Here is a 23,124-nt window from a genome sequence, read left to right as displayed (position 1 = left end):
AAAAAAAAAAAAAAAAAAAAAAAAAAAAAAAACTGCTAATAAAGTTAGTAAGAGATAACCATACTCAAAACTGCCCTTCAGCTTTATGGTGTGTTATCGGTTGACCTTCAGCTGTGTGAACTTACTGTCCAGATGTGACTGATGTGTCAGCTCCTTTCGATCCTTCCAGTAACAGCAATAGTTACAGTGTGACTGCCCCACCCGTCAGCATCACTGTCATACACTCTGCTAGCCCACGCTGGTTCAATTTACTGGCTCCACTTGGACTCGTTTGTTGACAGCTCTGCAAAAATGAAACGTCTGGACATCTGGTTTTGCTTTAACGCAGAGCAGGTGCAGTGTTGGACTAGTTCTCCACACAGGAAAAATTTCAGACAATTTCAACACTGGGTCAAAAAACTTTATCTATCGAATAAAGTCAATTAAGCTTAAGCTGTCAGTGTTCCTGTAAGAGGTGGAGACGGCAATTAATCTAAGTTGATGAAAAATGTTGCTCCCCGGGATTTTGGTGTCAGAAGTTAAATGAACCCAGCAAGGTAAATATAGTCACACATTACAAGCCAACACAGCACTGTGGCATCCTTGGTTCACTGGATGCAGCCTTGGACTTCTAGAAGTTATCACCGAACTTGTCCTCCCTGTGCCATTGCCGACCCATTCTCACAACTGCCACCTTTCTCCAACTTGCCTTGAACACAGGCCAGTTCTCCTGCCCAGCAGTCCCAAAACCTTGGCCCTTTGCCAGGTAGTTCATCTTCTCCGGGAAGATGATCATGGTTAATTGCCACTAGGAGAGCAAGGGGTCTGCTTGTGGACTAATTCCAGAGGAAAGGTAGCAAACACGAGATGCTGTTGTATTCATGACCTCACTTTGGGTCGGTATTTTCCTACATCTGCTACTTTATATTTGAACCACTGAAAAAGAGGAGTGTCTCAGGGCACCATGTGAGAAGGGAAGTGGTAACCGGCCATCATACCTGCTGAGCATCATGGGAGTTTATAAGGGAAGCTGAATCTGTCTTTGAGAGCTGCTAGAGCGTATCTCTAGTACTGCTGACGTGAAACATTCAAGGAAACCAAACTGAGAACTAAGAAACCAGCAGTTATCTAACTTCTCTCTAGTATTACTGACTTGAAACATTCAAGAAAACACATCTGAGAACTAAGAAATCAGCAGTTATCTAACTCCTTGTAGTCTCAAGTCAAAAATAAAAAGGGGCTTTGGTGATAACCCTTGGACTCATGTGTCTCTTGGAGTTCTGAATCTTTCACTCACTGCTCTATAAAATGAAGGTCCTGGCAAGGAAAGGACATCTCCTGGTCACTGGCCAAGAATTCCCCTAAGAGATGGCCCCCTGTTTTTCTAAGCATAAAACTATCAAGGCAAATCTGGGATATGAATCAGTGACAAGTCAGACAGTATAATTAGCGTAGCAAGAGAAGTGTCTAGAACACTCACCAGGTCAACTTTAGAACCATGGATGTGGCCTTCCCCCACCAGGAGCTTAATTACAGCCATGACTACAGTCTTCAGGAGGGCAAGGGCCCAAAATTTTGTTATTCTGAACCATAACTAGGGGAATTTCTGTATGAGGATGCAGACAGGAATGCTAGAAATCAAATGTGTCCTTTATTCCACCTGGTAGGCATACCCAATAACCATATGCTGCGTCCTGTCTCAGGTTGATGGAGGGTTCCCTGGGCCCAAGGCACACAACTACCTGGGCTCTGCTCTCCAGACAGATGATAGGAGGGATGGACAGTGGAGAGAAGCTGAGCCTTGTGACAGAGTCCCCCAGCATGATGGGGAATGGAAAGTTGGAAGAAGTAGGACTATGAAGGAGGAGACAGGGAGGGGCTTAGAGGCATTTGGGGCAGGTTGGGCATTTTGAAGTGAGAGGCATTTCCATCCAGCCCCTCATGTCCACTGACAGCCACACCCAGGCTTCAGGTTGAGGTAAGGCTGCTGTTTCCCAATGCGGTGCTATATTCTTCTGGAAGCCCCTTTCCTTCTGCTGTGGCTAGAGGTGTGACCAAGAATGGGAACAGGAGGCTGCTAAAGTCTGGAGAAGCAGGAATCATTTGTCAGAAGAACACAGAAGCCACCTGCTGGGAGTTCTGTCTTTTTAGAGATGAGCTATTTGGGGTTTAGAAATGAGATGGAAGGAAGTGGAAGGCAGAGGGCAAGGGCGGAGTTGTGAGAGGCTACCATCACAAGGATGGAGGCTGGGGGCCATGTGCAGTAGGTCCAGAAAGTGTTCAGTGGAATTGTGGGTAGGAGGCTGAGATGCCGCTGGGCCCTGTCCCCACCAAAGATGGAAGAACTGAGGTGGAGGCAACTGGCCACTTGCCTAGGAGAGAACTCAGGCACCAAGTTAAAAGGACTCCCATGAAGAACTGCCGCCTTCTACCCGCTGCAGTCTTGGATGGTTTGCCCACGCAGAAATCAGTGGCCAGGGAGGCACGGCCTACTGCTGGGATATCAGGGCAAGTGCCCAGTCCAAGAAAGCCACTGTGATGTCCTGTAGGCAGAGCCAGATCCAGTGGACAGCCTCACTGAGCTGTGTCTTCATGCAGTCCCACGTCACCTCACCTCTGGAAAGAAAGTGGAACATTTTTGAGTATGCACGTGTGTAGCTGTGTCAACTCTCAGGGCTGAAAACTTAAGACCCACAACCCTCATCCCAGGGTGGTCAGGGATGGGAGCAAGGGGCAGGACAGTGTGGGAGACTGGTCAGAGATGGCTTGTCCCTGGGGCCCAGGAATGGGGCTGCTGGGGATCCTGCTGGAGCCCTGGGCAAAGATCTCACCTGCATGCCTCATGGCAGTGCTCGTGGGCGCTGGCCAGGGCCTCAAGCAAGAGGTGCCACAATGGCAGCAGCACATTCTGGTAGAAAAGCAGGGGCAGCTCTCTCAGATAGCGGAGCAGCTGATTCAGGGAATCAGGGAGCTGGATCTGTAGCTGGACCATGGAGAATGGATGGGGTCAGAGTATCCAGGGAACTGCATCCTGGATCTAAAGACTCAGGCCACACAATGCTGCTCCTTTCCCAGAATTTTGCTCCTGGGAAAACCAGCCCCTTATGTGACTCCCTGTCTCTGACTTACCCTCTGAGAGAGGCTGGTGAGGCTGTCACCAAACCAGGCAAGGTGAGAGGCACAGTGGGCAGAAAAGAAGCTGACTGTGGCATTGGTGTGAGCCCAGGCCAGCTGCAAGCTGGGCCGCACCACGGTGAGCAGGTGAGAGCCCCAGACAGGTAGTGTCTCCTCCAGCCAGCTGTGGAAGATGGAAGAAGGGAAAGAGGGCTGAGTCTCCTCAGGCCTGCTTAGCTCCCAAGAAACAGCTGGGGAAATGGAGGCCGTGGGAAAGGAGAATCACGAGTGCTTCCCACTGTCACCTCCCTGACACCCAGGCCTTCTCTCTCCTGCCTCTCCTCTCCCCTCCCTGGGAGGAGCTCACCTGTAGCCTTGCAGACTGTAGGAGTAGAGCTTGGCACACGCTTGTTGGCTAGCAGGTAAGAAACCAGATGTTCGAAGCAACCGGCCAGTAAGGGAGGCTGAGTAAAGGGGGCCTCTGGTGAGCCGGGAGATGAGAGGGGCAGGGACTGGGGAGACAGACACTACAGGGCCTAGAGCAGGCACAGCAAGGTGCTGGGCAGAGCTTTGTGTGCTCACAGGGCCACAGAGCCAGCTCCAGCCTGCTGTGGAGGAAGGCATGCAGAGCTGTCCTTCTCCTGCTGGGCCAGGTGTGCAGGAATGCAGCTGCCGGGTGGAGCCTGGGCTCAGGCTTCAGGAAGCCTCAGGTTGAGGGTCTGCCCTTTTACTTACTAGCTGTGACCTAAAGCTAATTGCTACATCTTTCTGAGACCATTTCCTCAGGAGTTAAAAGGAGGTAACACCTACTCAAATGATACCATGAATATGCAAGCACTTCTATACTGCAAAGTCCTAGTCTAACCTGAAACGGTAGTGTCCTATCTGAGGATAGAAAAATCTGTCTGTTAAGTGTTTACTCTGCAGGATTGAGAACTCGTGAGGACAAAGATGTGTGCTGTGGTGGTTGGGGGGGGCGGGGGGGGGGGCTACACATAGCTCTGTGCCCCTCCCATGCCATCCTCACTTGCCCATTGCTGCTTACCCTGGAAGGAGCTGTGTGACCAGAGGTCATGGCACAGGAAGCCTACAGTGAAGACCAGCAGCAACAGGAGGAGTCGCGTCCAGGGCAGCCGAGGACCCTGAGCCTGCTGCAACAGGCCCTGGTGGGAGGGGAGCAGGAGACAGTTGTAGAAGCGAGAGGGGCTGGTCTTTGCCTCTGAGGGCAGACCTCAAGCCAGGCCTTCCTGGAAGAGCGTCAAGCCTTCACATTACCCTGGAGGCAGCGGGGGGGCTCCACAGACACGTGGGGCAGGGATGTGATACAGGCCCAACCCGGGTGTGCCGAGACAGAGATGTAAGATAGCGTGTGGGCTGGAGAGGGCCGGGTGCCAGCACCTTGCAGGCCATGTCACAGGTGACGACATCCTGGTTGTTACCGCTGCCCTTCCTCAGCAGCTCCTGGTTGGTAAGCTTGAGGGACTGAATGGTTTCTTGCAAAGACTTCTGTACCTATGGACAAGAAAGGTCTGGCCTGTGAGGGAATCCAGAGCTTCCATCCTGCTTCATTTTCCATGCCAACAGGGTCCCTTCTCAGGGAAGGGACAGTGGCTGAGGAGCCCCTACTCAGAACCCAGAATCCAGACAGGGCTCAACCTGCCACGTCCTCCCAGCTCCTCACCTTCTTGGGAATCTGCTCCCAGGAGCTGAGCAAGTGCTCCAGCAGCAGGCTGTGGGGAAAGCACAACCCCTCCATCAGGTGGCTCATGCGGCCTTGCCCATCCTCCAGTCCTCCATTAGCCCTGGCTCCTTCAGGCTGAAAGACCCTCCACCTACCACCCACAGAGCAGCAGCTTCCTAGAGGTTGCTCCAGCAATGTTTCCACTCAGCCTGAGAGGTGTCAGGCCATGGGACAGTGACCCAGGCTCCCCTTCTGCTTCTAGCACAGGGACAGGCTGGCCCCCCACCCCACCTGCCTGGACTGTGACAGGTGCTTAGGGTACAGCTGCCTCCAGACGCTGGCGCTGAGGGGGTCCACTGTCAGGCACTCGGTCAGGCTGCTCAGGAGCTGCACATCGGGACAGAGGGAGAGGCTGCTGGGGGCATGGGGCTGGCGGAGGGGGAGAGTGCTAAGAGGTGATCCCCTTCCCGTTAAGTGAGGCCACCCAGGCCGCACATTCACCCTAAGGGGTGGAGAAACAGTGTCAAGACTCCAGAAGGCTCTCTGAGAGGCTGTAAAGCGGGAGGTTGGGGCTCCTGAGCTACAGCTTTGAGCTCAAAGATCACTCATCCGCAAGTGACGGGCATCAGAAACCACCCAGACCTGAATGTGCTGTCCCTTGGGATCCATCTTCTGAGGGTGAAGCTCGAGTGAGCGGGGCAGGCAGCTGTCAACAGGGAGCTAAGGAAAAGCCTCAGAATGGGCTCTGTGAAGGCAAGGCCTTTGTCAGCAGGTAGGGACCGCTGCAGTTGACCCCTGGGGAAGGAGAAGCCTCCCACCATGTCCTCACCTCTTTCTTCATCTCAGGGGGACAGCTAGGGGTGGCTCTGGACAGGAAAGAAGGGAAGTAGGTATGCAGGGTGGAATCCGGCTTTGCTCCAAATGCCAGCACCTTCAGTCGGGGGTAGAGCTGACATAGCTGCTCCTGCAGGCTGGGTGGGGTGGGGAGGAAAGCCAGACATAAGCTATAAATGGAGCTGTATGATGTGAACCTTTTGCTTGCTTCAGAGCCCATGCCTGCCTGGGGGGAATAACCACTGAGGACCTTGCAATGGCTCTGAATCTTTTTACTCAAGAGACTCCTTGGAAATCTGTTGAAAGCCATGGACCCTATCCCTAAGAAAATGCCCATATGCCAATCACACTCAAGGGTCCATATAATTTCAAGGGATCACTGTTCCCTTGAAACCTACTCTTGAACTTCTAGGTTGCAAATCTCAGATCTAGGATGGCTGGGGAAGAAAGGATGGGAAAATGTAACGTGGTTCTGGTGCTGGGGTCCCTTCACAGCAGGTGTGCCCCAGAGCAGTCCTACCTGGGTGTCAGGGAGTTGTTCGGCATATAGGCAAAGTCCAGAAGTGGGAAGAAGTCCTTGGGGCCAATCATGCCGAAGCCCTTGGTAAGGTTGGGATGCATCCTGTGGGGATGAAGAAACAGGTTCGCTGGACACCACCACCCATGCCAGCTGTTTTGGTCATGACCCCAGCTAAGCCAACATCTAGGAAAAAGGGTATAAACTCCACCCCATCTGCCAGCCCTAATAGCTCCCTCTTCTTCCTTCCTCACCATCACATTCTAAGGTGGTGGGAGAAGCTGGTCCTGATTTTCCTCATATCCCTGGAGACCAAGATCACAGCCTCCCATTTTGCTAAAACAGCCATTTGGGACACCCTGAGCCTTCCCCTTGCTGCCCTTCCATTACTCACAGGAGCAGCCGATCCAGGTATGTGATGGCAAACGGAGACAGAGACTTGATGCCCAGCACAGGCAGCATGATCCCCAGCCACACTGTGGAGGTGAAGGTCAGGAGGGAAGCCTCAGGCTTGCACCTATTGGGGGCATCAAAGAGGAGTTTTCCGGTTCCGAGACCCTCCCTCTTTCTTCCCTATTTCCCTGTTACCTTTCAGTCCCTCGGTGAGGTTGGCAAAACCCGCTTGACCCAGGGCCCACATGATGGTCAGACACTTGGCTGGTCGGCTCTGGTGGGACCTCAGTAGTTCCAGGAACTGAGGAGACCGGTAAGGAAGGCAGATTGGGATAGGACAAAACACCAGGAGCACCCCCAAAGACAGATGGGAAGGGAGATGTCAACTGGAAGAGGGAGGACAGGCCAAGCAAGAATGGAGCACTATAACCACGTGGTGCAGGGATTGTTTGTGGGCTTCACCCATACTCTGCCATTTGCTGGATGACTGAGCCTAGGAAAGTTACTGAACTCCTCTGTGGTTCAATCTTTTCATTTATAAAAATGGGAAATAATAGCAGTACCTGGCTCCTATGTTTCCAGAGCAGACACACAGTAAGTGCTAATAGTATTACCTATTATTACTAGGCTTATAGGTCTTCCACTATCCCAAACCTGAGTCCAACAATGTAGATTCTTCCCAGCCTCCCCAGTCTTAGCTTCCTGGTGTCCCCACCACCACTGAGAGCTCACCTTGCCTAGGTTTGCGGTGGCAATCTTGGGCTTGTCTTGCAGGATGGCCTGGATACAGATGCGGTAACCATGCAGTGACTCCCCTGGAGAGATACACATTCTCACACCTACTCACATTACTTGGCATCCCAAACCTGAAATCTCCCATTTGTCAGAGGTGAGCCCAGGCCCCAAGTCCACTGACTCCTAACTTTCTCCACCCTTTCCAAAAACAGTGTCAAGGTTAGCACATTTCCCTACTGGAAACAGAACCACTGCGTGGTACTGAAAGCAGGAAAAAAAGGAGGAGGCTTCCAAGATGGTCATCCCGCCCGTGCCCCTCTCACCTGGTGTCTTATCCAGCTCTTGCAGCATGGTGAACAGACAGTGGTCAAAAAAGAGCTCCAGAGACCCTGCTGCCTTTGCCAGCAGCCCTCGGATGATCCCACGCAGCTCCCGGCTCACCAGGCTGTAGGGATAATCTAAGGCCCATAGGCCTCAATGTGAGTGCTAGGACCAGACACCCATCAGCTCTGACAACTGTGGTGCTCTCCCTGAGAATGGTGAGTGGAGGCAAAGGCCCCTGAACTGAGGTTGGGATCCTTCCTCTGAGGAGACCCAGAGGGATGATCACAGAACGAGGCCCAGAAACATTCACAGTCACGATGATTTGAGACCAGCCCAAACACCCATGGAAATCAAGACAGTGGGGGGCACTGGGATCTGTTATACCACCCTTTTTGAATTTCTTTGAACTTGTCTGAGCTTGAGGAAGCTGGAAGGACTTACCATGAGTATGCTGGCTCAGCGTGGGTTCACTTAGAGGAGCCTGTAGCTTGTAGTTGAGATAGCTGGCCAGGTCCTTCAACCATATGGATGGGTTTCCAGAGAACACGCTCTGGCTCTTATCCAGTTCCTTCTGCAGGGCTGCCACATCCAGCTGCCAGGGACAATCCCCCAACCCCCCACCATGGCAAGTTGTGAGTGAGGGAGTAAAGAAGTGGGGTAGGGGTGGGAAAATGGTTGAACTAGGTGGCAGCAGGAAGAAGGGTTTCTGTTTTTAAGCATAAGAACATGGAATGCTGCAATTCTGCTGCACCCACATCTTTAAGTATGGAACAGGACAGCTGAAAATGCTGATCTCAAGGCCCTATCCTCTCAGGCTCTCCACATGTTTAAGAGGAAAACAGAGGGCCAGGCGCAGTGACTCACGCCTGTAATCCCAGCACTTTGGGAGGCCAAGGTGGGCGGATCACCTAAGGTCAGGAGTTCGAGACCAGCCTGGCCAACACAGTGAAACCCCGTCTCTACTAAAAATACAAAAATTAGCCAGGCGTGGTGGCACGCACCTGTAATCCCAGCTACTTGGGAGGCTGAGGCAGGAGACAGAGGTTGCAGTGAGCTGAGATCACGCCACTGCACTCCAGCCTGGGCGACAGAGGGAGGGAGATTCTATCTCAAAAAGAAAAAAAAAAAAGGAAAACAGAGGACAAGAGAGAAAATGAAAGATCAGTATTTCCACAGGACAGAGAATCATAACCAGTTTCTCCATCTCCTCCCTGGTGTTCCTGGGTCTTCAAGGCTTTCCTCTTACCAATCCATGTTTCCCTATAAATTTTCCATTTCCTCTCTATTCTAACTGCAGGCATGCTGTTCCCCTGGGGTTTCCATCTTCTCCTGAACTCCTGCTCTCAACCCTTAAGTGTTCTAATTTCATAGGATCTCAGCTGTCCATCCGCCGCCTCCTCTCATCTTCTCTACATCTCAAGCCCCCGTTCTTTCTGCGTGTCGTGTCTAGGCACACTCACAGCTTTCAGTGCTTCCTCCAGGCTGCGGAAGCGGCCCTGCTTCTGGTTTTGGTTGGGAAGAGTTGCCACCTTCTTTGGCTGCTTCTTGTTCCCTGGTTTCTTAGGCTCCACAGCAGGGGGTGGGACCTGCTCCTTATTCTGCCGCTTCATGATATTCTCAAAGCCCCGCTCATAAAGGGTGCTTGTGGTCTGGATTGGAGCTGAGGTGAAGATAGGTAGAGAAAGGCAGGCCACCCTTGAGTCCCCAAGGCCTCACCTATCAGTGGTCCCTTTCCCCACACTGCCACCTAATTAATCTCCAGGGAAGAGCCTGTCTCAAAGCCCCTTCCTCTTGGGCTGCTTAAAGAGCAGGGCAGGGTGTTCTCCTGGTAGTTTCTTTCGTTACAGCTCTTGAGTCTATAGGCTCTTTCATAAAGATGGGGCAGTTCTTTATTAGACAAATCAGAGTATGTAGGAACAAGCAGAGAGGCTGGATATAGAGGTTTGCCTTATTCGGTGAGTGGCTACTAGTCTGGAAAGACAGGCTTTTTCCATCTTGATCCTACCCTAACGCCTCTTGGTTCCGACATGACAACTCTATAATCAACAAGTGGCAATCTTTCTCCACTCCTCAGTGGAAGAACCAGGTGTCACTTATAATTTCTGGTGAGTGTTGAGTGTGTGGCAGTCATTTCTCCCACTGCTTGGCCTCCTGTCCCTTCCTCCATGACCTGCTGGTTACTTAAAGAGGGGGCACTGTGTATAATGATCCAGAGTGCCTCTTCCCAGCTCAGACACCTGCCCAGGGAGGCCGGCTAGGTCCCTGGGCAGCTAGGAGAGTGTGTGCAGTGAACTGAGAGTCTGAGGACAGGAATCCTGGCCCCTCTGACACATGACCCCGGCCAGGGTGTCCAACTTCACTGGGCCTCAGTTTACTCATCTGGCAGGTAAGGACCGCAACCTTCCCTGGAGCTGTCCGCCTCCCGTGAGGCTCCAAAGAGACAACGCAAGGGTGGCGCTCCGGGATGTGCCTGCGAGCTCGCGCCCAGGTTCTGGGAGCGGCTCGCTGCGACCCTGCGGGACAGGCCCGGGGTAGGCGCCAGGCAGGGTGGGTACTCACGGGTCAGGTCGTATTTCCACACTCCATTTGCTTCCCCGAGCGCCCGGCGGTTTCCGCCGCCGCCTCGGCCGCCGGCGCCGGCCCCAGGCCGCCGGCCCTTCTTCACCACCTCCCAGCGCCCCACGCCCGCCGTCTTGGCCGCCATGGCTCGGAGCTCTCCCGCCTCAGCCACTTCCCCTGCTTTCCGGTCCGGCGCTGCGCGCCGCACTCTGCCACGTCTCCTCGCAGGACCGCGCGCCCGGCGCCCAGCGCCCAGCGCCCGCCGCAAGGCAGCCTGGGACTTGTAGTCCCTCTCCTGGGCCAGGCTCTCTCGGGCGAGGAGCGACTGGAAGAGGCTCCCGTGACAGCCTGCGGTCCCTGCCCAGGCGAAGAGGCCGGAAAGAGAGGAGATTCCCTTCTGAGAACGTTCACTGAGCGCCGATGTGAAGGCCACGGCATCGAGAGACTTGGTAGAACTGTTTCTGTTTTTGTTTCCTTTATTGATCAATTGATTGATCGATTGATTGACAGGGTCTCGCTCTGTCGCCCAGGCTGGAATGCCCAGGCTGGAATGCGGTAGCGCGAGCCCAGCTCACTGTAACCTCCGCCTCCCAGGTTTAAGCGACTCTCGTGCCTCAGCCTCCCGAGTAGCTGGGACTACAGGGTCCCGCCGCCAGGCCCAGCTAATTTTTGTATTTTTAGTAGAGACGGGGTTTCGCCATGTTGGCTAGGCTGGTCTCGAACTCCTGACCTAAAGTGATCCACCCGCCTCGGCCTCCCAAAGTCCTGGGATTACAGGCGTGAGCTGCGGCGCCCAGCCACTGTTTTTCTTTCCTTTCTGGTACAGCTGGAAGGATGGGATGGAAGTAGTGCTCCTCATCTCTGGGGAGAGTTTGAAGATTGAATGCTTCCTTTCTTCTAGGAAAGTGCTGGCTTTACTGCTGCTAGTGATTAAACTTCGGGTTTAATGGGCTATACAAATGTATTGCCAAAGAACAAGGAAGAGGATGGGGGCTTGAGGAAAGGGCAGAGTGTTGGGGAGCTGGGGTAGGAGGTGGAGAATGGAGAATACTTCTTTTTTTTTTTTTTTTTTTTTGAGACAGGATCTTGCTTTGCCACCCAGGCTGGAGTTCAGTGGCGCGATCACGACTCACTGCAGACTCGAATTCCAGGGCTCCGGTGATCCACCACCACGGATCACCTGACCCACTACCACGCCCGGCTAATCTTTGGTATTTTTTGTAGAGACAGGGTTTTGCTGTGTTGCCCAGGCTGATCTCAAACTCCTGGGCTCAGTGATCTACTCTCCTCAGCCTCCCGAAGTGCTGGGATTACAGGAGTGAGCCTGCTCCTGGCCTCTGAGTTCTTCTTATGGAGGCTGAGAAAAGTTTGGGGGTCTGGGACAGCCAGGGCCGGGTTTCCCCTTCCAGGCAATGGGAAAGAACAGGCTCTGCCTCCCACCACAAGAGTCAGTCCCAAGTTCCAGATGTGTCAGGGAAGCGATGGAGAGCCCCAGACTTGAGGCATTTGCAGACAGGTTCCTGCTCAGACATCCACGTGGAGGGTGTGAGTATCTTGGGAGCCTTCAGAACCTTGAAGCATGCCAGCAGAGGAGAATGAGGGAAGAGAAAATCGAAGTGACTTATCACAATTAAAGAAATGTGCTATTTCGTATACAACTGTGTGTGAGGATGAGATTCCTATCTGCCATACTGAGGTATTATGGTAAGAACTATGAGAGTCCAAATTCCTACAGGATGAATAGCTGAGGGAGTGATGAATTCTTTAGGAAGGAGATTAGCTTCCCAAAGGAGACGGCAGCTGAGATGGGTTCTGAGAAATAGAATTTTCATTGGTTCGCCAGGTGCCGTGGCTCACACCTGTAATCCCAACACTTCAGGAGGCCGAGGTGGGTATCACTTGAGGTCAGGAGTTCGAGACCAGCCAGGCCGACATGGTGAAACCCCGTCTCTACTAAATACAAAAAATTAGCTGGGCATGCTGGCACATGCCTATAATCTCAGCAGCGTAAGAGGCTGAGACAGGATAATCGCTTGAACCTGGGAGGTGGAGGTTGCAGTGAGCCGAGACTATGCCACTGCACTCCAACCTGGGCAACAAAAGCTAAACTCCATCTCAAACCCCAAAAAACAACAACAACAACAAAAAACAAAATTGAATTTTCACTGGCTGAGGATTAGGGTGGGTGGAGAGAAAATGCCAGTTGTGTGGATCTGTTGATGTAAAACAAAGGGCTAGAGGGTTGGTAAACTGGAAGCAGTTCAGTGGGACAGTGCTTGATGGGACTTTGGAGGTGATGAGGTTTGATACAGTTTGGATTTTTGTCTCTGCCCAAATCTCATGTTGAATTGTAATCCGCAGTGCTGGCAGTGGGGGCCTGGTGGGAGGTGTTTGGATAATGGTGGTGGATCCCTCATGGTGGATCCCAGTTCTCATGAGATCTGGTCATTTAAAAGTGTGTGACACCTCCCCAGCATCTCTCTCTCTCTCTCTCTCTCTCTCTCTCTCGCTTGCTCGCTCCCGCTTTTACCATGTGATGTATCTGCTCCCCCTTTGCCTTCCACCATGATTGTAAGCTGCCTGAGGCTTCCCTAGAGGCAGATGTCAGCGTTATGCTTCCTACACAGCCTGCAGAACTGAGCCAATTAAACTTCTTTTCTTGTAAATTACCCAGTCTAGATGTTTCTTTATAGCAATGCAACAATAGCCTCATATAAGGTTGGAAAGGGATCTGAGCCCATATGCCAAGGAACTTGCCTGCCAAATCTGGACTTTATTCTTCAGGCCCTGGGAGACCAGTGAGAGGGTGGCATAATCCACTCTTTTGGAAGGGTAAATGGGGCTGTGTGAAATGTTGGTGGGGAAGGCAGGGGGTGGGAGACGAGCATATCTTGCTGCCTCCTCTACCTGTCCTCCAGCCCCTTTAGGCCTGACCATGGCTGACTTTCCATCAGGTAGCTCTGAGATGCAGTGCTTTTGCCAAGGACCATATTTGAGCTGATCATTAATCAATTCATTTTGCAGATCATTGGTTTAGGTGTACTCAGGAGACCAACAGCAATATCTTCTCTTTGTTCGACCCCTCCTGTGTCACATGTATGATCGCAGAAGAGACCCTGTTTTTGGAAGAGAAACAGAACTGGCTTTCCATTGAGGCAAATGAGGGGGCTGCCCCATGGCAGAGGCACACAGAAGGGTGGGAGAGGGACTCTCTCTTTCTTTGGAATAGTCTGGTAAGTTACCAGTTCTAACTTGGCATCTAGGACATATAAATCATGCATTTACTTATCCAGCAACCTTTTCTAAGCACCTTCTCTGTGTCAGGCCCTGTGCTAGGTGGAGCTGGAAGATATAGCTCACTTGCTTGTAAGGAACTTGAAGGCTGTGTGGGAGACAAATGTATAAACAAAAAATTACAGTTCACCATCTTAGTGTTCCAGAGGAAAGAAGCACTTAGTATGAGGTACCAGGAAGAGGTGGGGAGAAGGGAGTGGCTTTACATCCTTAAGCTCTGGGTGTTTGAAGAGCAGCCTTAGACACTAGCCATGGAGGTGGGCTTGGGTAGGCCCCACCATGGGGTTTGAAGACCCAAAAGATGTTGGGTCAAGGAGGACATGGGTGTCTAGTATGGGAGTAAGCAGAAGGGTGAGCTCACTGAAGCACTGTTTTACCCACTGTACTACGTTTCTATTGCTGCTAAAACAAATTGCCACAAACTTAGTGCCTTAAAACAAGTGTGTTATCTTCCAGTTCTGGAGGGCGGGAGTCTAACTCAGGTCTCCCTGGGCGAGAATTGAGGTGTCAGCAGGACTGGGTTCCTTTCTGGAGGCTTTTGGGGAGCATCCATTTCTTTTTCTTGCCCAGCTTCTAGAGGCCACCTGCATTCCTGAGTTCATGGCTCCCTTCTGTCTTCAAAGCCAACAACAGCAGGTGAGTCACTCTCACATTGTATCACTTTGACCTCTTCTTTTATTTTATTTTTTTTGTTTTGAGATAGGATCTTGCTCTGTTGCCCAGGCTGAAGTGCAGTGGCATGATTATGGCTCACTGCAGCCTCAATCTCCAGGGCTCAAGTGATCCTTCCATCTCAGCCTCCCAAGTAGCTGGCACTACAGGCATATAGTACCATGCTCGGCTTTTTTTCTATTTTTTGTAAAGATGCAGTCTTGCTGTTGTCCAGGCTGGTCTCCAACTCCTGCGCTTAAGTGATCCTCCTGCCTTGGCCTCTCAAAATGCTGGGATTATAGACATTAGCCACAGCACCCTGCCCACTCTGACCCTTTCTGCCTCCTGCTTCCACCCTTACAAATGTTTATGATGTCACTGGACCCACCTGGATAAACCAGGACACTCTCCCTGTTTTAAGGTCAGCAGATTAGCTTCCTGAATTCCATCTGCAACTTTCTTTCTTTTTTTTGAGACAGGGTTTCACTCTGTTGCCCACGCTGGAGTACAGTGGAGCAATCATGGCTCACTGCAGCCTTAACAACAACTGGGCTCAAGTGATCCTCCTGCTTCAGCCTCCTGAGTAGCCGGGACTACAGGCACATGCCACAACAACCTTCAAATTTTATTTTTTGTAGAGATGGTGTTTCCCTATGTTGCTCAGGGAAGTCTTGAACTCCTGGGCTCAAGTGATAATCCCGCTTTGGCCTCCAAAAGTGCTGGGATTACAGGTGTAAGCCACCATGCCTGGCCCACAGGCAGTCTTAATTCCCTTTTGCCATGTAACCCACATATTCACAGCTTCTGGGGATTGTGATATGGACACAGTGCCTCCCACGCCCACTTTACCTGCAGGGTGAGGTCTCGGCCTGAAGAGCAATGCAGAACAATGGCCTATCCTTTCATGGTATCTACCTGTAATCATGGGGAAAAGCCTTTAAAAATTAGGCAAGGGAAGGCCGGGTGCGGTGGCTCAAGCCTGTAATCCCAGCACTTTGGGAGGCCGAGACGGGCGGATCACGAGGTCAGGAGATCGAGACCATCCCGGCTAACACGGTGAAACCCCGTCTCTACTAAAAAATACAAAAAACTAGCCGGGCGAGGTGGCGGGCGCCTGTAGTCCCAGCTACTCGGGAGGCTGAGGCAGGAGAATGGCGTAAACCCGGGAGGCGGAGCTTGCAGTGAGCTGAGATCCGGCCACTGCACTCCAGCTTGGGCGACAGAGCCAGACTCCGTCTCAAAATTAGGCAAGGGAATTAAAATCATCATGATAAGTAAAAGCAGGCAAGGAACTTGTTGGAGGAGAAGAACAGAGATAGAATAAGGCAGAAGTGTCTATGTATGTGGGGGTGGGAGTCAAAAGGGGCGGTGGTGACTGAGGAATAAACAGATATGAATTGCTTATTTAAGGCTTGAAGTTGATGTCATGATAGAAATGGTGGTGGTCTCGAAAGGGGCCATGGGGGCCGGGCGCAGTGGCTCAAGCCTGTAATCCCAGCACTTTGGGAGGCCAAGACGGGCGGATCACAAGGTCAGGAGATCGAGACCATCCTGGCTAATATGGTGAAACCCCGTCTCTACTAAAGAATACAAAAAAAAAAAAAAAAAAAACTAGCCGGGCGCCTGTAGTCCCAGCTACTTGGGAGGCGGAGGCAGGAGAATGGCGTGAACCCGGAAGGCGGAGCTTGCAGTGAGCTGAGATCCGGCCACTGCACTCCAGCCCGGGCGACAAAGCGAGACTCCGTCTCAAAAAATAAATAAATAAATAAATAAAAATAAAAATTAAAATTAAAATTAAAAATTAAAAAAAAAATAAAAAAAGAAAGGGGCCATGTGTTGGCCATACTCAGGGTGGCGAGGAAACCAGCACTGTCCTGCAGCTGGAAGAACCTCAGTGGTCTTTGGGGATGAGCCCTGAACCTCAAGTGAAGAAGTGTGAGTTCTAGCCCAGGTTTCTGCCATGGCGAGTGAGTCATGCATGTGGGCCTCTGACCCCTCCTCAGTAAACCGGGGGCTGGTCTAGATGACCCCAAGGCTCTCACATTCATTTCCACACTCCTGGACTCTGCTGGGCTTCTGGGACATTGGTTAGTGTGGCCTTTTGTCAGGCACATGCCGGGACTGGGGCTGTGCAGATAATGTGGAAGGGCTCCTGGCTCCCTGTTCCCACTGGAGCCTGCTCTACAGAAGGAACCCCTTGGACGTTGCCATCCTGGGCTTCAGCACTCAGAACTGCTTGTTCTTTGTAGCCATCCCAGCTCTCTCTGTCACATGAGCCCCTGTCCTCAGCTGAATCACTATGGTGAGGTGTGTGAGCTTTGACGACAGGTGGGGAATGACATGCAGTCCCCCTGACCCAAAGGAGACTGAAACGAAGAACCTCTTGGCCAGGCCACTACGGTGTCACGGTGTCCCACAGCCGCTTCACCAGCTGCCCCTTGTCATGGCCACGGGCCCAGACCTAGTTCCTCCTCAGGGATGGGGGTTGGGGCCCCTGCCTGCCCTCAGAGCCCTACCACCAGTGTTGGGCACTGGGGCTAGGCTGGAGCTGGGCTCCGAGCCCAGAGCTGGTGGTGGTTTCCAGGCCTGTGGGAGGGTGACAGTGAGGCTGTGCTGCAGCTGTGGACTTTTACCGCACAAGTTTATTTAAATAAAAGTGAACACATATGCAGGCTGGTGCCTGAGGGGCAGGGGGTGGGCAGGGCGGGTGGGAAGCAGACAGACAATGGGGTCCAGGCAGAGTCTGTGTGGTGAACCAGGCTGCTGGAGGGAGTGGCTGGGGGCCTCAGGGCAGCACTGGGCTTCGGTGCTGGGGCAGGGGGCCTTGGGTGGGTGAGCCTGGTGCCAGGAGGTCATTTCCATCCCTCACATGCCCCCCTCCCTCTCCCTGACCCCCTGGGCCTACGGCACTACCTCCTCAGCCCCCTCTCCCTCTCCTGACATCAGCCTTCCCCTCAGTTACTGAGAAGCCAAAAGACAAAATAAATTAGAATGGGTGAGTCTGACCCCAGCCCCCAGCCATGGGGAAGGGAAGCCAAGCCAGGCACACTGCCCCGAGCCCGTGCTGTCAGCTCTGGAAAAGAACAGGTAAAGTGCAAGGAGAATCCAGTAAGTAAAAATATACCAATGACTTTGTCAAATACACAGCTGCTGGCTGTCGGGAGCAAGTGGCTGGCTGGGGCGGGTGGCAGCAGCACCCTGGGAAGTGTTGGGCGACACAACAGAGAGACAACAGAAATAAATAGGGTGGGTGTGGACAGGGTCCCGCCAACTGGGCCAGCGCCACCCAGGACGGGCTTCTGCCTGCTTTCCGGCCCCATGCCCCCAAGCCCCGCTCGTCTGGCTCCCTAGTGCTGCGGCACTGACACAAAGCACCCAGCCGACCGTGGTAGGAAAGGACTATAATGTGGGAGTGGAGCAGGGAGGGAGGCATGGGGAAGCCGTGCAGTCAGCCAGGGCTGTGGCTGCCCTCAGTATTCGTCCTGGTCTTCTTGTTGATGCTCTTCAATCTCATCGTCCTCAGGGGGTGCGAATCCTTCCTGGAGGGTGGGAAGGAGAGGAAACTGGTGGGCCAGGCAGGCCAGTCAGGGCTTCTCAGGTTCTGTAGGTAGCTGAAGAGCAAGGGGTCAAGAGCCTGGGAGCCCTGCTAATGGGTGACCCTGGGCTAGTAACTTTACCACTCTCTCATCAGTAAATTTTCTCCATGGTCCCTTCTAGCCCTATCACACTTCTGGTCTTAGGGCCGGGCCAGACTAGGGAGTGCCCAATGGGCCTGGGAGTGCTCACCTCCGTGGCATAGAGGATGCCAATGATGCCTGAGATAACAGGGCTGTTTTCACTTTCATGCTCCTGGCAGATGAGCTCGATGTCACGAAGTTTGCTGAAATAGAAGTCACGTTCCTTCTCCAGCCCATCCACTGTCAGCTTCAAGTCCACCAGCTGCTTGGGGACAAAGTGGTGTCAAGCCAGAGGTCCCCACCTCAGGCTCCCCTGCCTGCCCTTTCTTGTCCCTGCAGACACCCCAAGGGCCTGGCTTTGGTGACAGGGCTATCTCAGCTACCCTTACCTATCCCACTCACCTGTTGGTTGAGTTCAAGAATTTGGGCATCAGTCTCATGGCCACCATTTCGGGCTGATGGAGGATTCTTCCGGAGAATGCAGGGGGGAGCCACGTTGCTCAGCCGGCCAGAGGTCTGCATGTTTTTTGGGCCTGTGGGGGATGTCCTCTGTGGAACTGCCCAGAGGAAAAGAGTCAGGTGAGTCCACGTGAGCCCACAGCGCATGTGGCAGGAGACAGCCTGGTGTGAGGACTGCGGGGGCAGGCCCATGCGACAGGCAGGCACTCTCACCCCCCTGCCCCCACCCCAGGAAGGACATCTACAGCTAGGCCCCGAGCCTTGGCCACGTGGACACTCCAGCAGCTGGGCAGCTGTTTGGCAAGCCTAGGAGAGCAGAAACTATAGGGAACTAAAGAAGGTGTGAGGTCTTGGGGCAGGGAGAGAGCTGGCCTGAGGGATAGAGGAGAGAAATTAGGACAGCAAATTTGGGGAAGTGGAGTTGGAACGGTTTGGGTCCCTCTTGTACTGATAGCTAGAGGAAAGGCAGCTGGCACAGGGTCTTTCCTAACAGAAGCCCCAGCCCAAAGCCATCGTTTCTGGGTGGCTGCCCCTCCCGGGGCCCTATGTCAGGATGGGCTCTGTTGCCCTCTGCTGGGCTGGACCAGGTATCTACACAACAGTGGCCAAATCGGGGACCCCAGCTCCTCCCCAGCGCAGCCAGCATGCCGTGGCAAATTGCTCACTAGTGACTGCACCTCCCTAGACAGAGCGGGCTGTTTCTAGTGCAAAGCAAGCAGGCGGGCGAGTGGGGCAGGCCCAGGCAGAACAGCAGTGCAGACAGAGGAGGTGGCTCTGCTATGACGGGGTCCGACGCGGGCTGGGGCTGCTTCTCTCCCTTCCCCTCCCAAGGCTGCTGCTTCTCAAAGGCCCTATTGCTTCTCTCCCTTCCCCTCCAGGACTCAGACAAAGCCTCGTCTCTAGAGACTCATCTTTCGAGGACTTAGGACTGTTGGGCCTTTGGAGTGGGGGAAGGTGTGATCCAGCTTGGTAACTCCTGCCCCTGGCCATCCAGTGGGCAGGGGGCAAGAAGGGGCTGTGGTGCTGGCACCAGGCTCTTGGCCTGGATGCATCTGGGCGGAGAAACCAAGTCACCTTGCTGCCCCACCATCTTGAGGCAAACAAGTAAGCTCGTGCTACGAAAAAAAGTGTCTTGGGCCTCCTACCCCAGCTGCCACCATGGCTGGTGCTGGTGGCTCTCCTCTTGGAGCAATTTGTGGAGCTCTCTCACCCACTACTTTCACTCCCCCGGTCTAAGCGGCCAGCAGGCGGCGTCATCCGAACTCCGTGATAACAAGTCTCCTCCAGGCTGGCAGGGCCGGGCCGTGGCCCAGGGGGCATTCCTGGCTGTAGAGGCCTGCCGGCCCGGCCCCCCATGCTCCCTCCCCCGGCTCGGGCACGTTACCTGCTGTGCCAATGAGTTTCTTGGATTTGTTGAAGATCTGATCACCTGGGTTAGGAGGTGGCGCTACGTCCTGGCCCTGCCGCGCCAGCAGAGGGTTGTAATCCTTTCCATCATAGTTTGCGTCAAAGAATTTCTTAAACCACTGAATAAACTCAAAATTATCTTGGAATTTTCCTTTCACTAATTTCTCTACAGGAATGATCTGAAATAGACCACATAAGCAGAGTACTTTAGCCACCTGCTGCTGTAGGGCCGCCTTTCTCTGCTGAGGGCCACTGCTCTCAGGAAAGCCAGCCCCTGGGCTGCAGCGTCCTCCGCCTTCTCCACTTGCCCCCCTCCCACAGCACCACAGCAGACAGGTGGGCTGGCAGGCCCTGGTCTCAGATCCAGAGGCATCCCTTCTCTACAGGCACCATGTGGAGGAACTGTGTGGGGAGGCGCCCCTCGGCTCTACTGCCCGCGTGTGGGCTGGGGGTCTGCAGGGGGTCTGCAGCCACCGAGGCAGGAGAGTGAGCAAAGACACTTTCTTGGGCCCTAAGAGACAGAGAGAGGTGGAACTTCACAGGAGCGGTACACAGAGCTCAGTGTTAGGGTGGGCGGGGTCCAGAGAGGAGGAAGGGAAAGGACTGTTGTCGTGATGGGATGGCAAGTGTTGTGGGCTTTTCCATTGTGCCTTGAAAGGGGGAAAAATTCCCTCTGGAGAGTCGGGAGGTGGAGGGAGGCGCGAGCACTGGAATGACCCCAGGAGCCCCAGTTGCCCGGGCTGGTGGGTCCTCTTCTTCCCCAGGGTCACACTGCTCCTTGGGCCCCTCCCCGGAGCGCAGGCACCTACTTTGTCAACACCCATCTTCTTGAAAGCTGCTTGCAGCACCTTGAAGTTGTGGATGTATTCATGCTCCAGTTTGGCCTGGAACTTCACTTTCCTCAAGTGCACACACCCAGGGAAGAGCATGTCCATGAACTGGCAGTAGGCTGCCCCTGTGGAGAAGGACAGCTGGCTGAGGGGTCTCGCTGCTCTCCTTCTGTGGGCTGCTCTCTCACTTCCCCAAACCCCATCTCCTCTTCTCTCTCCTTGTTCTGGGGCTGGGGCCAGTCCTACTTTCAGGATAGACATGGCCAGAATCCCCCCAGCTTTCCACGAAGAAGAGCGATGACTATTTATTGATGCACATTATGTACCAGCACCACATCACACACTGCATGTAGGTAGGGTAATCCCAACAGCAACTCTAGTTAGTTGGTGATATTATCTCCATCTTATGGATGGGAAAACTGAGGCCTAAGGCAGCAGAGTGAATTGCCCAAGGTTGCACTACCAGAAGAGCTGAGAGCTGGACCCAGAGAGATGAGGTCAGACCTGTGGCTCTGCCGCCATCCTGGCTCTCAGCTCCCCGCTCCTCCTTTCCCTGCAGTCCTTCACGGTGCCTCTCCTACTCTTCTCTCTCCCTGCTTCCATTTCTTGACTTCAGCTCCAGATAGTCTGACTGGTTCAGGGCCTCCAGCTCTCCTCCTTAGTCTAATCACAAGCTACAGCCATGGGCTGCATAAAGATGGTTTGGTCAGCGATGAACCACATATATGATGGTGATCCCATAGGATTATATATACCATCTTTTTATTGTACCTTTTCTATGTTTAGGTGTGTTTAGATGTGCAAATACTTACCATGTGTTAAAACTGTCTGCAGTATTTAGTACAGAAACATGCTGTGCTTGTTTTTAGCCTAGGAGTAGTAGGCTATACCATATAGCCGAGGTGTGTAGTAGGTTACGCCATCCAGGTTTGTGTAAATACACTCTGTGATGTTCACACAACAACAGCATCGCCTAAGGATGCATTTCTCTGGGCACATCAGTCATTCAGCCATGCATGACTGTATATTCCCTGCCGTGGCTGCTCTGCCTTCCAACCTTTCTTTCCTTTCCTTCCAGCAGGGCCACTTCCCATATTCCCAGTCTCCTACCTGAACAGAGCTGTTCTATCTTGGTATAGTTGAGGTGCAGGGAGTCGTTGACCCATGCAAGCATATCATGGCGACTCAGATTTTCACTGGTCACAGATGTGGAGTACACATTGACGGCCATACCCCAGCTGGAAAGCAAGAAAAAAGGTGAGGTCAGCACTGGGGCCTCATGCAGCTCCTTAGCTGTCACGAGAGACGGGCTGTATGATCCGGGAAGTAAGAAACATTCCCTCCAGATTGCCCTCACAGTTTACCCCCAGAGGGAGGGTCTTTATTCCTTAGACATTTCATGAGCATCTACTATATGCTAGATGTGCGCCAGGAGCCAGTAATTCCAAGTTAATTAAGATATGGCCTCTGCCTTGAGGCATTTACAGACAGGCAGATCCCCTCAGTAGGGAGCGATGGGGCAGTGAAACAGGCACATAAATGTTCAGGGACAGCACAAAGAAGGGCGTAAGCATATCTGCTGGGCAGGGTCAGCAAAGGCTTCAGAGCAGAGATGTTGGAGCCTGAAAAGAATAGGAATTTTCCAGACATAAAAAGGGATGGGTGGAAGGTATTTGATTTTGGTATGGGGGGATGTTCTGGAACAGGGTCTAGCAAGAACAAAGGCAGAGCTTATTCCGGGCACTCTGAGTTGTGGAGCAGGCCCAGGGAGCAGATTTTTCTGTTGGGGTGTGGCACAATGAGGTTGGCAGGGACAGGTTGCCAGGGCCTTGTTTACCAGGAGGAGGAATCTGGACTTTCTGTTTGGATGACGGGAAACCATTAGAGGGTTTAAGCAGACAGTAACCTGACCAGATTTGTGTTTTAGAAAGCCAGCTAACCTTTGCCTCTGTTCTGACTTCAGATTCCATATTCCTGTGGCTGACGCAGATGCATCTAAATTCTGCTTGTCCACAACCTTCCCTTAGAATATGCTTCTGGCTCCTGTATTCATTATCCCAGTGAATGTCACCACCAGCCATCAATCACCACCTTAGAAACCTGCGGGGTCATCTCAGACAGCCTACTCTCCCTCATGCACCTATTAATTCTCATTCCTCAAGTCCTGGAACCCCACCTCCCCAATCCACCCTGTTCTGCTTACCTTCAGGATTTATACATACCGTTGTCCCTTGGTATTCATGAGGGAATTTGTTCCAGAATATCCCCATGTACCAAAGTCAATGCACAGTCAAGTCCCTTATATAAAATGATGTAGTATTTACAGTTAACCTACACAACCCTCCTGTATGATTTAAATCCTCTCTAGATTACTTATAATACCTACTACCATGTCACTTTGATGTAAATAGTTGTTACACTGTATTGTTTAGGAAATCATGACACGAAAAAAAAGTCTGTAGGCGATGCAACAATCCTTTTTATTTCCTGAATATTTTTTATTGGTACTTGACTGAATCCACAGATGTGGAACCCACAGATGTGGAACCCACAGATGTGGAGGGCTGATTGTATTTTCTCTCTAGCCCAGGCTAGCAGGAGCCTCCTAAAAGGCCTTCTAGCCTTCAGTCTCCCCCTCCTCCTAATCCATCCTTGACACTGCTGTCGTCA

At 52.7% G+C, this 23,124-nt stretch overlaps 2 protein-coding genes and 1 long non-coding RNA gene across 6 annotated transcripts in view; 1 reads left to right on the top strand and 2 right to left on the bottom strand.

The window, feature by feature from the left end:
• Window positions 1-1,611: 1,611 nt before the first annotated feature.
• Window positions 1,612-10,384, bottom strand: TMEM214 (transmembrane protein 214). Of its 3 annotated transcripts, XM_023229906.1 has the most exons (18): window positions 10,137-10,384; window positions 9,038-9,237; window positions 8,019-8,169; window positions 7,577-7,711; window positions 7,251-7,333; window positions 6,714-6,819; window positions 6,520-6,601; window positions 6,129-6,230; window positions 5,604-5,745; window positions 5,417-5,494; window positions 5,070-5,161; window positions 4,775-4,823; window positions 4,492-4,605; window positions 4,139-4,256; window positions 3,461-3,557; window positions 3,109-3,277; window positions 2,811-2,962; window positions 1,612-2,595 (listed from the first exon to the last, which is right to left on the bottom strand). In XM_023229906.1, exons 1-18 carry the CDS (start codon window positions 10,279-10,281, stop codon window positions 2,469-2,471), a joined length of 2,142 nt encoding a protein of 713 aa, XP_023085674.1. In that variant the 5' UTR covers window positions 10,282-10,384; the 3' UTR covers window positions 1,612-2,468. The 3 variants fall into 3 exon arrangements, 2 of the variants coding, with proteins under 2 accessions (XP_023085674.1, XP_023085675.1); XR_002735238.1 differs by lacking the exon at window positions 3,461-3,557; XM_023229907.1 differs by lacking the exon at window positions 5,417-5,494.
• Window positions 10,385-10,442: 58 nt separating this feature from the next.
• LOC116418455 lies at window positions 10,443-19,770 on the top strand. Its single transcript, XR_004228487.1, has 4 exons — window positions 10,443-10,585; window positions 13,161-14,066; window positions 18,098-18,337; window positions 19,096-19,770. It is a non-coding gene; the product is annotated as an uncharacterized LOC116418455 (long non-coding RNA).
• Window positions 16,707-23,124, bottom strand: part of MAPRE3 (microtubule associated protein RP/EB family member 3) — a 57,531-nt gene continuing 51,113 nt past the window's right edge. Inside the window, exons 2-7 of one of the 2 annotated variants that reach the window (XM_023230032.2) lie at window positions 21,565-21,692; window positions 20,434-20,579; window positions 19,602-19,803; window positions 18,161-18,315; window positions 17,868-18,020; window positions 16,707-17,620 (exon numbers count right to left, since the gene is read on the bottom strand). In XM_023230032.2, coding sequence (XP_023085800.1) covers window positions 17,552-17,620; window positions 17,868-18,020; window positions 18,161-18,315; window positions 19,602-19,803; window positions 20,434-20,579; window positions 21,565-21,685 — 846 coding nt within the window. In that variant the 5' untranslated portion in view covers window positions 21,686-21,692 and the 3' untranslated portion in view covers window positions 16,707-17,551. The remainder of the gene's footprint in view (window positions 17,621-17,867; window positions 18,021-18,160; window positions 18,316-19,601; window positions 19,804-20,433; window positions 20,580-21,564; window positions 21,693-23,124) is intronic. The other variant, XM_023230033.1, reaches the window with a different exon arrangement.

Source organism: Piliocolobus tephrosceles, chromosome 15, assembly GCF_002776525.5.
Source record: "Piliocolobus tephrosceles isolate RC106 chromosome 15, ASM277652v3, whole genome shotgun sequence".
Classification (NCBI taxonomy): Eukaryota; Metazoa; Chordata; class Mammalia; order Primates; family Cercopithecidae; genus Piliocolobus; species Piliocolobus tephrosceles.
Note: the sequence above shows the minus strand (reverse complement) of the source record. Positions and strands in the feature narration are given on the sequence as shown.

What these genes read in the sequence shown, in the direction of transcription:
- TMEM214 (XM_023229906.1), bottom strand. Translation starts at nt 10,281, where the DNA reads ATGGCGGCCAAGACGGCGGGCGTGGGGCGCTGGGAGGTGGTGAAGAAG. An exon ending in CCCCTGAGATGAAGAAAGAG is followed by an intron (nt 5,495 to 5,603) that starts GTGAGGACATGG and finishes GCTTTTCCTTAG; the next exon opens with CTCCCTGTTGACAGCTGCCT. An exon ending in CCAAGGGACAGCACATTCAG is followed by an intron (nt 5,162 to 5,416) that starts GTCTGGGTGGTT and finishes CCCGATGTGCAG; the next exon opens with CTCCTGAGCAGCCTGACCGA.